The following is a 14,084-nucleotide window of genomic DNA, read 5'->3' as shown; positions in this document are numbered from 1 at the left end:
GAGTTCACTTAAGCCATCTGGGTGGCATGTGGCTTTGATATCCATCAACCTTGTGTCCGTACACCTAGAATCTGTCCACTATAGAGGATAATCCGTCCACTACGAGGACCATCCATCCGGTGCCTCAATCCGTCATCCTATTCCTGTGCTTTGATCACCCATTATCTCAGTACCATCACCTATGGCAGGCTTGTTTGAATGGGTCCGTCTACCTTAATTTTTTTTCCTCTTCAAACACCAATAATTTAAATGGCAAATCATTTGATCCATATAATACTAATGGATTCTTATAATACCAAAATGCAGACTTTTGCTATATTGTACAACCAAAAGAGCATAAGGTTAATCCACCTTAAGAACTAATTCCATGAAATGAGTTTTATAGTACCAAAAAAAAAAGACTAAAGATATAGCATTATAGGATGAAACTAAATAAATACTGCAACAAAAGCTTTTACTTCAACCTAATTAAAAAGATAACAGTGGGCGGGAGCTTGAAGATGAGGCTACACCACTGTCTGCACCTAACATTGTTGATGTAGAAACAACATCCCATTGCTCATACATTTCGATTTTGGCATATTCAATCTCTTCTTGGTTTTATTGAACATTAGGACTTTTTTGCAATGTTTGGACTGCCTCCAATTGCATTGCAACTTCTTTCATTGTAGGTCGTTTCTTCCCTTTCATATTCAAGCACATTTTTGCAAGGTTTGCAACTACTATGATTTCTTCTTGTTTAGCGTCCTTCATAACTCGAGCATCAATAATGTCAAACAAATTGTTCTTCTCCATTGAATGAAAGAAATATGTGGCTAAACTTTTGCATTCTTTTGTTCTTGTAGAAGAAATCGCTTTTTCTCTGGTTAAGAGCTCAACAAGGACAACACCAAAACTATAAACATCACTCTTTTCTGTAAACTGACTTGATTGGAAATACTCAGGGTCCAAATATCCAAAAGTGCCTTGTACTGCTGTGGTTAGGTGAGTTTGATCAACAGCAATTGATCTTGAAGTCCCAAAATCTGCTACTTTTGCTCTGTACTTATCATCTAAGAGAATGTTTGTAGTCTTAATGTCTCGGTGGTAAATGGGTGTAGAAGCTGCTGAGTGTAAGTAGAAAAGAGCCCCTGCAACTTCTGTAGCAATTCGTAAGTGCATATCCCATGTTGCTGGAAACTCCTCATTTTGGTCATAGAGATATTGGGATAAAGTTCCATTAGGAATGAATTCATAAACAAGCAAAGGAACTTCTGTCTCCAAACAACAACCAAGTAGTTTAACCACATTCCTATGGTTAATTTGTGAAAGAATGACAACTTCATTAACAAATTCTTCGAGTTTTCCTTCATCAATTACCTTGGACTTTTTTATTGCAACAATTTTCCCATCTGTCAACATACCTTTATAAACAGTGCCTTGTCCTCCTTGACCAAGAATTCTATTCACATTAAAATTGTCAGTGGCCTTTTCCAAATCCTTTGAATTAAACAATTTGGTGGTTTTCTCAACAGTCACGTCACTTGAAGACAATTGTTGTTGTAATAATAAACCACCATTTCGTTTGAAGAACTTCTCCTTGCGCTTAATATTCTTCCTTTCTTTTACCACTTTGTATGACCACCATCCACCAATAAACAGAAATAATAGTCCAATGCCTGTGCTAATACCTGATTAACACAATGAAATTAGGAAGATTACTCCTAGTATAACTTATAATAGTTTTGAATAAAATAGAGACAACTTCTTCAAACGCCAAAAGGCTAGACAAACAATCCCATGACAAAAGTATGTTAACTTACATTGACAAGTAGTTGTCAAAGAGAATGATTCACTAAAAGTGGGTCATAGATGGAGGATAAAAGATAACAGAAAATAAGTTTAGCAAAAAAAAAAAAAAATTGATAATAGAAAAAAACAAGCATTAAGTTCTAATGGGTCCAATATACCTCAAGAGCAAAGACCAATCGAAAGCTTATAATAGTTTTAAATAAAATAGGGACAACTTCTTTGAATGCCAAAAGGATGGACAAACTATTTTTTGACCACCACGCACCATTGGTGCGGTGGTCACTCCACAAGTATAAGTGCTTGTGGTGTGAAGGGCAAAGGCCGGTGTTCAAGTCTCTAGGAGGAAACTTCACACACATATACACTTAGATTAGGTTAAAATATAAATTCTATCTTGAAAAAAAATTTATATATATATATATATATATATATATATTCTGTGACAAAAGTATGTTAACTTACATTGACAAGTAGCAATTTAAGATAATAATAATCTAAAATTCTTGGAAAATTTGTTGAACATTCACATAAATTCTTTTGAGTTTGCTTGTGGGTCATCTTCATTTTTTTTAGGAGTAAATAAAAACAACCTGTGGGTCATCTTCATAATTCCATTTGTTAGTAACCAATTGGTTCGTAGACGGAATAAATAGAAAATGTTAAAAAATTGACTTGATTCAAGGGGGTCACCCCCTAAAGAAGTATTAAAGACAAAAAGATTAAGAGACAAAAGGGAAACAGTAAGCAACAATTGGGTTATTCTTCATTCAAATATTATCCGTTTGCCTTTACCATTTAGAGTTCCAAACTCACCTTCCTACTTCAAGTAAATCATTTTTCAATTATTGTAGATCTAAGAGGGTAAAAGGACATACCTATTATGATAATTTTGTTGCGAGACTTGCGATCAGAAACTGAAACTGTATCACAATAGTATCCCCCAAGAACATTTACACAGTCATATCGTAGATCGTAAAAACTACATAATTCGAGATCTACGCATTCGTCAATATCTGACATAGTGGCATGCAATAACAAACACAACATTAGAACAGATGTTCAAAAATATCAACAATAAAACATGACAATGCAACATTGACATTAATTCAAAAAGTCATTTTTGTTGTATAATACTACTAGTCAATAGTCACAAAAAGTCTATCGTCTAAAAAATATTCAACAAAATATGGTTCTTTTTTTTCCTTTTTATGTTATTATTTTTATAAATATGAACTTTATTAACTATTAGTAAATATTTATTATGATTGTATTAATATATACAATTATTTATTCTCCCATCTATCTATCTGTGGGGCCAGAAAATCGTACAGCCACGGCCCACTCCAAGCCAGGCCCAAATGGCCAAGTCCGAGGAGGGATGACCACCCAAGGCCAATTTAGGGAGCAAACCCTTCTTTGGATCCGCGCCGAGGATCCCCTCGTCCTCGGCATACTAAGGATAACTATAGGGGAGGGGGGACAGACCCAGAGCCAGTTGTCACCTCAGCACTTAATACGTTCACCTAACCCTTCTGGCCGCATTAATGGGGATGCAACCCCCGAGCAGGGCTACATCGATCAGGGTGAACCACTTGAGCACGGATATGACCTCTGATGGGACAGGCGGCCAGAGGAGAGGCCAATGAATGATCAACAGAAAGAGGAAGAGAGTAATATATAAGAGAGACAAGCAAAATGTAAAGGGAGGGGGTTTTTTGGAGTGAAGGGAGGAAAAAAGCCTCCTCGGCCCATGGCCGAGGAGCATCTCCTAGTTGTAAATGGTTCCAAGTGTTTCTTCAATAAAAGGAAAAGATGTTCAGGCTTCTAATACGCCGGTCGGCGCCGAAACCTTCAACCCACTCTCTACAAATTTATTGTTCTGGGTTCGTTGGGCCTATAACCAATCTCTTTTGGGCTTAGGCTACAAAAAACTGACCCTACAATTGGCGCTATCTGTGGGGAGGATTAGTGCGTCGGCCGGCACAACAGGCGACGGTTCTAAGTAATCATTCTATGAAAGATTGATGGTGATCAAAAAAAAAAAAAAAAAAAATTCGAGACAGATGATTTAACAGCAAAGAAAGAGAGCTCGATATTATTTCATAGAAAAGAAAAGTTACAAATTACAATCAGAGGCTCAGGCAGGCGTGCTTCACAATTATTCCTACCAGCTAGTTCTACAATCAGAGGCCAGGTGGACCCGCCCTAAAACTAGCTAGAGGGAAGTGTCAACCCATGCTTTTATTGGCATCAAGAGAATGAGAGAACTTGACACTAAAAGCAGGGAAGGGGGAGGGCCAGCTTGTTTCAAGGCCACCAACGACTCCTTTCTCGGAGCGGCGGAGCTTGATCAAAGCGAGGAGCAGATGCAGGTGCCCCGGGACACCTTCCCTCATGATGTTCCCTCCATTCTCTCCAGCCCTCACGAGCGTTGGCCGTTGGAGACGGCAACACTCGGGCACCGGCCATGACGTGAATTCACACATCTCCTCCGTCGGGGGTGCACTCCGAGGAGAGACATTAGGTACTCTAACGACATCCCGCCGAGCCACCATGCATGGCACCATCGGGGTTACGCCTAAACTCTGCCGCACCAAAAGCCTAGTGGGGGCTGCGGCCACAATGGCTCTTGGCACGGATGTCCTCACACCCGCCCAAAGCTGCCCCATATCTACTGACTCCAGTCACAATTCCGGCGAGGTTATTAAAGGGGTTGGGGGAGCTGAAGAGGTGTGTTCTTTCTATTTGTGTTGGGAGGTTCATGGTGTGTGAAGAAACCTCCCCCCCGAAGAGTCTTATATAGGGGATAAATGTTGGTGAGAATTAATTCACGCAGAATTCGAAAAGAGAGTTGTCAACAGTGCTAGTTATGTGGCCACCCAATTCCAAGGGGACCGTAGACCGTTGGATTCGTGTTAATTCATGAGGACATTAATGAGAGTGCGTCTCGCGCACCGAAACGTCAAGCGCGGAACACGAACGGCCAAGGGACGCTTCGTAAGTGAGGAAAATGGGGGCTCGAGCTGGAGGCGAGATCAGCGCCACGTGTAAGATCAAAATCCGACTCAAGGAAGAATCATCTCCAGTAGAGCAATCCGAAGACAAACCCCCAGAACCAGGGCACTCCATGGTCCTCGGACTCGGGCCTATGGGGAAACTATTCGCTCCTCTATACCTGGGTACTAGACAGAACCAAGGTATTGCATGGTCCTCGGACTCAAACCTATGGGGAAACTAGATACTTCCAGAGAAATGAAAGCGTTAGACAGAACTAGGGCACTGCATGGTCCTCGGACTCAGGCCTATGGGGAAACTACTCACTCCTCTATACCTGGGTACTAGACAGAACCAAGGTATTGCATGGTCCTCGGACTCAAACCTATGGGGAAACTAGATACTTACAGAGAAATGAAAGCGTTAGACAGAACCAAGGCACTGCATGGTCCTCGGACTCAGGCCTATGGGGAAACTACTCGCTCCTCTATACCTGGGTACTAGACAGAACCAAGGTATTGCATGGTCCTCGGACTCAAACCTATGGGGAAACTAGATACTTACAGAGAAATCAAAGCGTTAGACAGAACCAAGGCACTGCATGGTCCTCGGACTCAGGCCTATGGGGAAACTAACCGCTCAATCAGACCGTTGCGCCGAACAGAACAGGGGCGTCGCATGGCCCTCGGACTCAGGCCTACAGGGAGGCCAACTACAAAACATCCCAAGTTAGGAGAGGACCAAGCCCCATAGGGCCCTTGAGACGCGAGAGAGGTGCCCATGCATACGTTCTCTCTCCTTATCATCGTTACTGGCGCAACTGACCAACATGCAATTCAAGCTAAAGTCATACAGATCTAAGGAAGAAAGGAAAAGCAGGCAGCGTGTACACAAATGAGCAATTCAAGTAAAGGGAAATCAAATTCGCATTACAACGATGAGTTCGTAAAAATTGCATGGCAGGAGCCACAGTACATAGAAGAGAAGTATAACAAAATAAAATAACAACGTGAAAGCAGGACGAGCCGAAACGCCAGGGAGCCTACTCCTCTTGCTCCGGTTGGACAGAGGCAGCCCCTGACCCCTCCGAGCCCTGGCCTGAGGGGATAGTCTGCGGGGGTACGGCGAGAGCAGCTACTTCCTCAGTGGTGGGGGCTGGATCATCGGAAGGGATCTCCACTATCTCTGGGGGTACCTCCTCACTCGAATGCTCCCCCAGTTCAGCTGCCCGCACTTCTTCAGTAATCTCCCCAACCTCAGGGTCCTCAGGGGCGGCCTCACGGATAGCGGGGGGATAATACACGTTCTCCGCCTTCCACAGGTCGGACGCAGCCTCCACCCCAGCTTGTTTGAGGGCCTCAGCCCAGACCTGGGAACAATATCGCCTACACACTCCCGGGACTTGAGCCTTGTAGTCGGCCTCTACTGCAGCCACCCCATCAGCGTAGGCTGCGGCTTCGGCCTCCTCCTTGGCACGCTCGGCCATCTCCTTGCCATGATCAGCCTCGTCCTTGGCCCGCAGGGCCTGGTCCCTGGCCCACTCCGCTGCCCTCTGATTCCCCTCGGCCTTAGCCACGTCAGCCCGCAGGTCAGTAATCAGATCCCTCGAGATCCGCAATTGCTCCTCCGCCTCGCGTAGGCGCGTCGTCTGCTCCGTGGCCTGGGTCTGGGCGCCCTTAAGACCAGACAGCGCATTATCCCGCTCACTGGTCACCTCCTTCAGAGCCTGTCGAGCCTTGACGAGGTCAGCTTCAGAATTTTTCAGAGTATTGGTGGCCTGGTATCGCCAGTCGCGCTCCTTTTTAAGGACCTCCTTCTGGTCGTTTGCCGCCCCCTCCAACGCAAAGATAGCTTGGACGGCCTGTCAAAATGACCAATGTGCGATGAGTCCCATAAAAGGAAAAGAGTGGGAAAAGAATTGAGGTTATAGCCCTTACCATCCCCACATATCGCTTAAGGCTGAGGAAGACCTGCTCGCTCGTCAATGAGTCAAGCTCAGCCATGTCCGCTGGGAGCAGCAAGCTCCTCTCCAATGCGTCTGCCACGCGCGTACCCTCGCCCTCGTTGAAATCCCTAAGAGAGGCGTTATCCCTCAATGGCTCCCCGCGGAGCATCGGGGCTGGGAGCCAGGCGTCAGCCCCGGACGAGGTGGTGTCGGCGACCTGCCTATCCGGACTCCTTCCGCCTATCTTAAGCTGCTTGGATGGCCGCAGAGCAGTGTCCTCCTCCTGTGAGGACACCGTCCTATCCCCCACGATCCTTTTACCCTTATCCTTCTTCTTCTTAGGACCAGCAGGCACGGACCCAGAGGGCGAGCGCGTCTGAGAAGGAGAAGGAGGAAGCTTCTGCCGAGCGGAAGTCGACTTAGCCTTCGAAGGAGGAGTAGGAGTTTTCTGTTGGGACTCCCCCGGCTGGCCCTCAAGCAGGTCCAACAACTTGGTGGTGGGTTTCCTCTTGTAACCCATTGACGGCCGAGGAGGGGTTTCTGAAACAAGGAGGTCTGCTTCGCTCAAATTGGGATCACCCAAGTCCCCGGGAGGATCCTCGGACTGATCAAGATGAGCGAAAACTTCAAACGCGTCCCCTTCCCCCTCTGGAGCTCCCTCGGCAGCCTCGGCAAACAGTTGGGAAGAGGAGGGGACGGCTAATGTGACAGTTTCCTGGTCGGAGGGCCCCTCGGGGAACGAAAATCCGTCCTCGGTCACAGTAATCCTCTGGAGCCGAGGATCGTTGGCGAGGATGACGTGCTTCGGAACCGGGAACGATTTCTGGGTAGGTGTATAACCCAAAATTATGTGGGCGGCCCTAACCTGGTTGTCGTCCTCGTTTATGTACACCGGCGCCCTCAACACCTTTTGCAAGTCTTCCCGGTTGATCAGATGGAAGTGACGCTGGAAGGCGTGCGGGTCTGCAAACAGAAAGTACCAGGACGTTAGTAAAAAAGAAAGGGGGGTGAAGAAAAGAGACGAGAGCTTGAAACCCTATCTGTCTCCCACTGCCCCACCTGGTGTGCCCTCTGTTGTTGGGCAGTGAAGGCCATCATGCCACTCTCCCGACACAATGAGGAAATCCTCATAGAACCCCTTGCTGGACTCGGGGAGGCACTGAATGAGCCGCACCCTGTCGTCCCTCGTTTTCAGGTAATACGAATGGCCCTTAAGAAGCTGAAGATTGTAACACCAGTTCACGTCATGGTGGGTCAACCTCAGCCCCATCTTCTCGTTCAGGGCGTCCACACAGCCCAGAATCCTAAAGACATTTATCCCACACTGGGTGGGGGCCAACCGAAAGTGCATGAGGTAATCCCTCATCACCGGCCCCATGGGAATCGTCATCCCCCCTTCAAGGAAGGCGACTACGGGAATTACCACCTCGCTCTCCTGCCTGTATATGCGCCACTCCCCATCCTCACAATGTCTCAGATTCACATTGCCGGGAATTTTATAGTCGGTGATGAATTTCTCCATCGCCTCTTCAGTATCATCATATTTCTTAAACCTACCCATCCCAATAGACGCCTAAAATAACTAAGAAAGAACAGGCGAAGCAGAAAAAAGGGTAATGAGAAAGAGGGGCCAAAGAGAGAGCGACTTACAGGAAAGAGAAAGGGCTCCTCGGACAAGCTTTTGTGCTTGAGGTGCTAGTAAGGGGGTGTCTGAACTCGGGAAGGGCGCACGAATATCCTCGATTACAAATGAGGAACAGGAAGAAGCGGTTCGTACGGGTATTTATACCCCAGATCGAGAAGCCATGCGGGTTTTCCCGCTCATGAATGCCAGACGAATCTCCACCGCTGGATGGATAACTCCTCCTTGGACGTGGGAGGGCACAGAGCCGCCTGGATTTAATGATGGACACGTTACGTGCTCCGAAGCGTCAGCGACGTGCCCTTGGCAGGTGAATGGGCCCCAGCACTAACGAAGGGTGGGGGGGGGATGAGGCCGAGGATGTCAAAATCCTCCTCCCCGCCCAAGGATGCGTGCAGCAAGATTTTGAGGGACTATTGTGGGGCCAGGAAATCGTACATCCACGGCCCACTCCAAGCCAGGCCCAAATGGCCCAGTCAGAGGAGGGATGACCACCCAAGGCCAATTTGGGGAGCAAACCCTTCTTTGGATCCGCGCCGAGGATCCCCTCGTCCTCGGCATACTAAGGATAACTATAGGGGAGGGGGGACAGACCCAAAGCCAGTTGTCACCTCAACACTTAATACGTTCACCTAACCCTTCTGGCCGCATTAATGGGGATGCAACCCCCGGGCAGGGCTACATCGATCAGGGTGAACCACTTGAGCACGGATACGACCTCTGATGGGACAGGCGGCCAAAGGAGAGGCCAATGAATGATCAACAGAAAGAGGAAGATAGTAATATATAAGAGAGACAAGCAAAATGTAAAGGGAGGGGGTTTTTTGGAGTGAAGGGAGGAAAAAAGCCATGGCCGAGGAGCATCTCCTAGTTGTAAATGGTTCCAAGTGTTTCTTCAATAAAAGGAAAAGATGTTTAGGCTTCTAATACGCCGATCGGCGCCTAAACCTTCAACCCACTCTCTACAAATTTATTGTTCTGGATTCGTTAGGCCTATAACCAATCTCTTTTGGGCTTAGGCTACAAAAAACTGACCCTACACTATCTTTTGGATCCTCAAACTAGAGGATGCATGCAATGATGACACATGTCTCTTTCTCAAAGCACACAACAGTGACACATGTCATTTCTTCTAAAATAATTTTTTTTTCCTTAAAGTTCGATTCTCAAACTGGAGGATGCGTGCAAAGATGACACGTGTCTCTTTCTCAAAGCATACAACAATGAAACATGTCATTTCTTCTAAATTAATTTTTTTTAATGAAATAAATTTATTTTTTTGGTTATGACTTATTACTTTTAAGACACTTTAATTTATATTTGTTGTGGTCATTTATGTCATTTTCAAAAGATTTATGTCTTATTTTTCTTTTTTTTTTTTTGTAATAATGTAAAATGACTACTGCTATTCCTCTTTAAAATCGACTTCTGCACTACCCTTTGATTTGAATTATTGTCATTTAGGATTATTTAAAGTTTTTTTATGCCCTTTTTTTCTTAAAAAAGAATCCGTTAAGGTTTTAAGGTTTTTTTAAGGCATTTTTCCACAATTATGGCACCTACAAAAAAAACCAAGAATATCCCAAAATTTACTTTTCACTTAAAAACTACCAAAAAATGGTAACTTGGCATTATAAATTTATAGTACAAGAAACAATTGAAAAGAGTAGTAAAAAAATAGGATTATTTAAAGTTTTGTTATGCCCTTTTTTTCTTTAAAAAGAATCCGTTAAGGTTTTTTTTTAAGGCATTTTTTTCCACAATTATGGCACCTACAAAAAAACCAAGAATATCCCAAAATTTAATTTTAAAATAAAAACTATTAAAAAAAGTTACTCGGCATTATAAATTTATAGTACAAAGAACAATTGAAAAGAGTAGTAAAAAAATAATAATAATTGAAATGATAAAAACCAAGAATATCCCAAAATTTACTTTGAAAATAAAAACTACCAAAAAATAGTTACTTGGCATCTATATATTTATTATACAAAGAATAATTGAAAAGAGTAGTAAAAAAATAATAACAATAATTGAATGCAAATTGGACTCCTCAAATCTATCATATGTTATGAAATTATTGCTATTAAAATTAATTTTCTTTGTTTGCTCTTAAATGTGCACTAACCCACTAACTAATCCTTAAATTACCCCAATCATTATTCCATCCATTTTTCAGTTACAATGGTTTATATCTTAACATTTAACATATGAGAGACTCCAACGGATATAAGACTTAGGACCCATCTAAACATGTTTCTCCCAAAATAATAAAAATAAAAAATAAAACATATATGGACATAAATGACATTATTAAATTCCTGTGAGTTGCTAATATAACTGGAGCGTCTCCCAAGTATAAATAGAGAATTTATATCAATCTTCCCAAGGTAAAAATATTACAATTTTTTTAATTTCATATTTTAAACTAAATTTCATTTGCTATTAAGAAGATTGTTAATCTTCAAGGTAATCGATTATTTGATTTTTGAATTATTGATGCAATTTTACAGATCCAAAGAGCATGTTCATCGTTTGAAGATAGATTCACCCAGCTCAGCTATATGGTCTTATTATAGTATACCAAGACAAACACTCCCTTTTGTTTTATATTTCTGATTTACAGGTGCAACTATTTCAATTATCTTTTTTTATTATTCTTAACTAAATTAATTTCATTTGCTATTAAGAAGTTTAAGAATCTTCTTAAGGTAATTAATTATATTATTTTTGAATTATTTATGCAATTTTACAGATCAAAAGTGCATGTCCATCGTTTGATGAAGATTAATTCACACAGCTATATGGTTTTATTATCTTGTACCAAGATAAGCACTCCTTTTTGTTTTATATTTCTGATTTACAAATAAGTGTCAATATCTTTGTTACATAACTAAGGAATTTTTTTTAATCTAAATTACAATATTTATTTATTTTTATTTTTATTTACTTTGATCACTGTTAATCTACTTGCAAAGTGTCGACAGAACACCAAGATAAAATAATAATAATAATAATAATAATAATAAAAACGCTAAGGCTAACATAAACAAAGAAAAATCGTCAACAACGTAAATTCAAATTAAAATAATGGCCATTAAGAGATAAAAAATGGGAACAAATGATTTTAGAATATAATTAATTTCAGTGAAGTATATTATCAATAGTACCACTGAAACATCAACAAAAGACTAGATCCAAAATTATCTTTTCCACAAAAAAATATTTCTTAGATTCATATATATTACTCACACAACTTGCTGATTAAGAAAGACAAAAATAAAATAAACAAACAAATAAATGACAAAATTACAATTTACAACAAACAATTATTTTCACAAAAGTCAGTTAGACTATATATCTAATTAGAATCTTCTTCGTTGTTCAATCACAAGCTTTGAAAAATAGGGGAAAATAGGTAAAAGAAAAAAAGAAGAAGAAGGAAGCCCACAATAATAATCAATTTTTTCCTTTGTAAAATAATCTATTATTATTCATTATTGAAGATGCTTGATAAACTTAAAAAAAGGAAGAGAAGTAGAAGAAATAAATATACTTTGTCAAACTCCTTTTTTCCCCCTAAGATTATCAAACTTAATTTTTGACAAATGATATACCAAAATAAAATTTTTTTTTTTGAACACAATATTTGTCACACGTCCTAGTTATGATACAAAAATATATCTACAGATTTTGTCGCACCGAAAATGAAATTTTGTGACAACATCAAAATTAATTAATTTAATCATTTTTATTGGTCTACGCAAATGAAACACACATTTAATTTATTTATTAATAAATAGAATCAATAGAGTGCGAGAAGTTTACCTTGACATCCATCAACTAGATAGGAATTTCCTTCAAAGCCGGAGTCGCAAGTACATGTAAAAGTCGTACTCATATTACCCAATAACGAAGAACCATTTGCAGGCCGACAGGTTGAGTGAGATGAATTAGTTTCCATTACAAGAGACGATAAGGTTTCATTTATTTCCCAATTTATTACCACAGGAACTTGAGACATTTTTTTTACTTCAAATTGGTTTGTTACATTTTCCTCGAACCACTTCTTATCTACCAAGGAGCCATAATTGCAATCTTTGGCACTCTTAAATTTTCCGAACTTTCCCGATACACCTGCGGTAAACACATTGAGATCAAAAGGGATTGTGGTTTTGCAACAGTCGATGCCATTGCAGCTGCTGTTGTTTGTCTGTATGGTGTCGTTCTTACAAACGGACATGCACCCACCAATTGTGCCATCACTGGATCCAAAAAGAGCCATGTTGCCACAACCCATGGCAATGAATATGTTTCTCGATTTTGAGAAAAAAAAGGGACTTGATGCTAAGTTCACATTTGCTGCGCTCTTAGTCTCATTCTTAGTCCCACTCTTAGGACACCACCATGACATAGGATAGTTGACGCGAAGTGTGCCCTCTAAAGAAATGTCCAGCACCTCCAGATTTAATCTTCTCAAGAAAGGCTTGGGAGAGCCAAGAGTAGTGTTTTTGCAATCTATCGCAAACGAATCGTCAATGTAGCAACCAGGTTCAATTCTAAATGGGTATGGAATTGTAACGTTCCCACAAACTGCTGCTGCTCCACTACATGAACTGTTTACCAACCCACTGCTTTTGTAAATACATTCATTGACCACAATAAAAACACCATTCCCACCGTCATTCCTATATCTCTCACACACTCTCTCTCTCTCTCTCTCTCTGATGATGATGATGATGAGTCTGCGTGAAACAGCAACGCCAAGCCCTGGCTTCTTATGATAAGCCAAAAAAAAATATCTAGATATTTCTAAGGAAATTGCATAGAAGACCAAAGTCAACATGGAAGTTGCAAAAATCTAGCAGCCGATGCGGACGAGTGTGGCTTTTAAATTGGGAATTGATCCCATGACCTACAACTGTCGGTAGCTTTAAATTTGGACTTTCTCTACCATGTATGTTGTGCAAAGGTGTCTATCTGTAGGCTTGATTTGACGGGTTCGTTTTAGTTAATAATTTTTTTATTTAAAAAAAAAACACTTAAATTTGATATGAGAGCCAAAAATGATACAGACGAGTGTGGCTTTAAATTGGAAATTGATCCCATGACCTACAACTGTCGGTAGCTTTTAATTTGGACTTTCTCTACGATGTATGTTGTGCTAAGGGTGTCTATCTGTAGACTGGATATGACGGGTTCGTTTTAGTTAATAATTTTTTTTTTAAAAAAACACTTAAATTTGATATGGGAGCCAAAAATGAAAAGTCAGCAAAAATCTAGCAGCCGATATAGATAAGTGTGGCTTTTAATTTGGAAATTGATCCCATGACCTATAACTGTCGGTAGCTTTTAATTTGGAATTTCTCTACTATGTATGTTGTGGTTACAGGTGTTTGTAGGCTAGATTTGGCAGGTTTTTTTTTTTTTATTTGAAGAGGATTTGGCGGGTTTGTTTTAGTTAATAAATTTTTATATAAAAAAAATATATTAAATTTGATATGAGATATAGACTAACAAAAATGAAAAGTCAGCAAAAATCTAGCAGCCGATATAGACAAGTGTGGCTTTTAATTTGGAAATTGATCCCATGACCTACAACTGTCGGTAGCTTTTAATTTGGACTTTCTCTACTATGTATGTTGTGGTTACGGGCGTATGTAGGCTGGATTTGGCGGGTTCGTATTAGTTAATAAATTTTATATAAAAAAA

The 14,084-nt window shown here is 41.2% G+C and overlaps 1 protein-coding gene across 1 annotated transcript; it reads right to left on the bottom strand.

The window, feature by feature from the left end:
- Positions 1-273: 273 nt before the first annotated feature.
- On the bottom strand, positions 274-13,170 carry LOC112012739 (wall-associated receptor kinase-like 10). The gene is made up of 3 exons (XM_065763203.1): positions 12,201-13,170; positions 2,667-2,804; positions 274-1,670 (listed from the first exon to the last, which is right to left on the bottom strand). The coding sequence occupies exons 1-3, from the start codon at positions 12,784-12,786 to the stop codon at positions 601-603; spliced, it is 1,794 nt and encodes a 597-aa protein (XP_065619275.1). The 5' UTR covers positions 12,787-13,170; the 3' UTR covers positions 274-600.
- Between the last annotated feature and the right edge of the window lie 914 nt (positions 13,171-14,084).

The sequence above is a fragment of the Quercus suber genome, unplaced genomic scaffold (genome assembly GCF_002906115.3).
Source record: "Quercus suber isolate HL8 unplaced genomic scaffold, Cork oak 2.0 scaffold_496, whole genome shotgun sequence".
Lineage (NCBI taxonomy): Eukaryota > Viridiplantae > Streptophyta > Magnoliopsida > Fagales > Fagaceae > Quercus > Quercus suber.
The sequence above is the reverse complement of the archived record's forward strand: the minus strand, read 5'-3'. Positions and strand labels throughout refer to the sequence as shown.

What these genes read in the sequence shown, in the direction of transcription:
- LOC112012739 (XM_065763203.1), bottom strand. Translation starts at nt 12,786, where the DNA reads ATGTCATGGTGGTGTCCTAAGAGTGGGACTAAGAATGAGACTAAGAGC. An exon ending in TCTAGTTGATGGATGTCAAG is followed by an intron (nt 2,805 to 12,200) that starts GTAAACTTCTCG and finishes CCACTATGTCAG; the next exon opens with ATATTGACGAATGCGTAGAT. An exon ending in CAACAAAATTATCATAATAG is followed by an intron (nt 1,671 to 2,666) that starts GTATGTCCTTTT and finishes TGTGTTAATCAG; the next exon opens with GTATTAGCACAGGCATTGGA.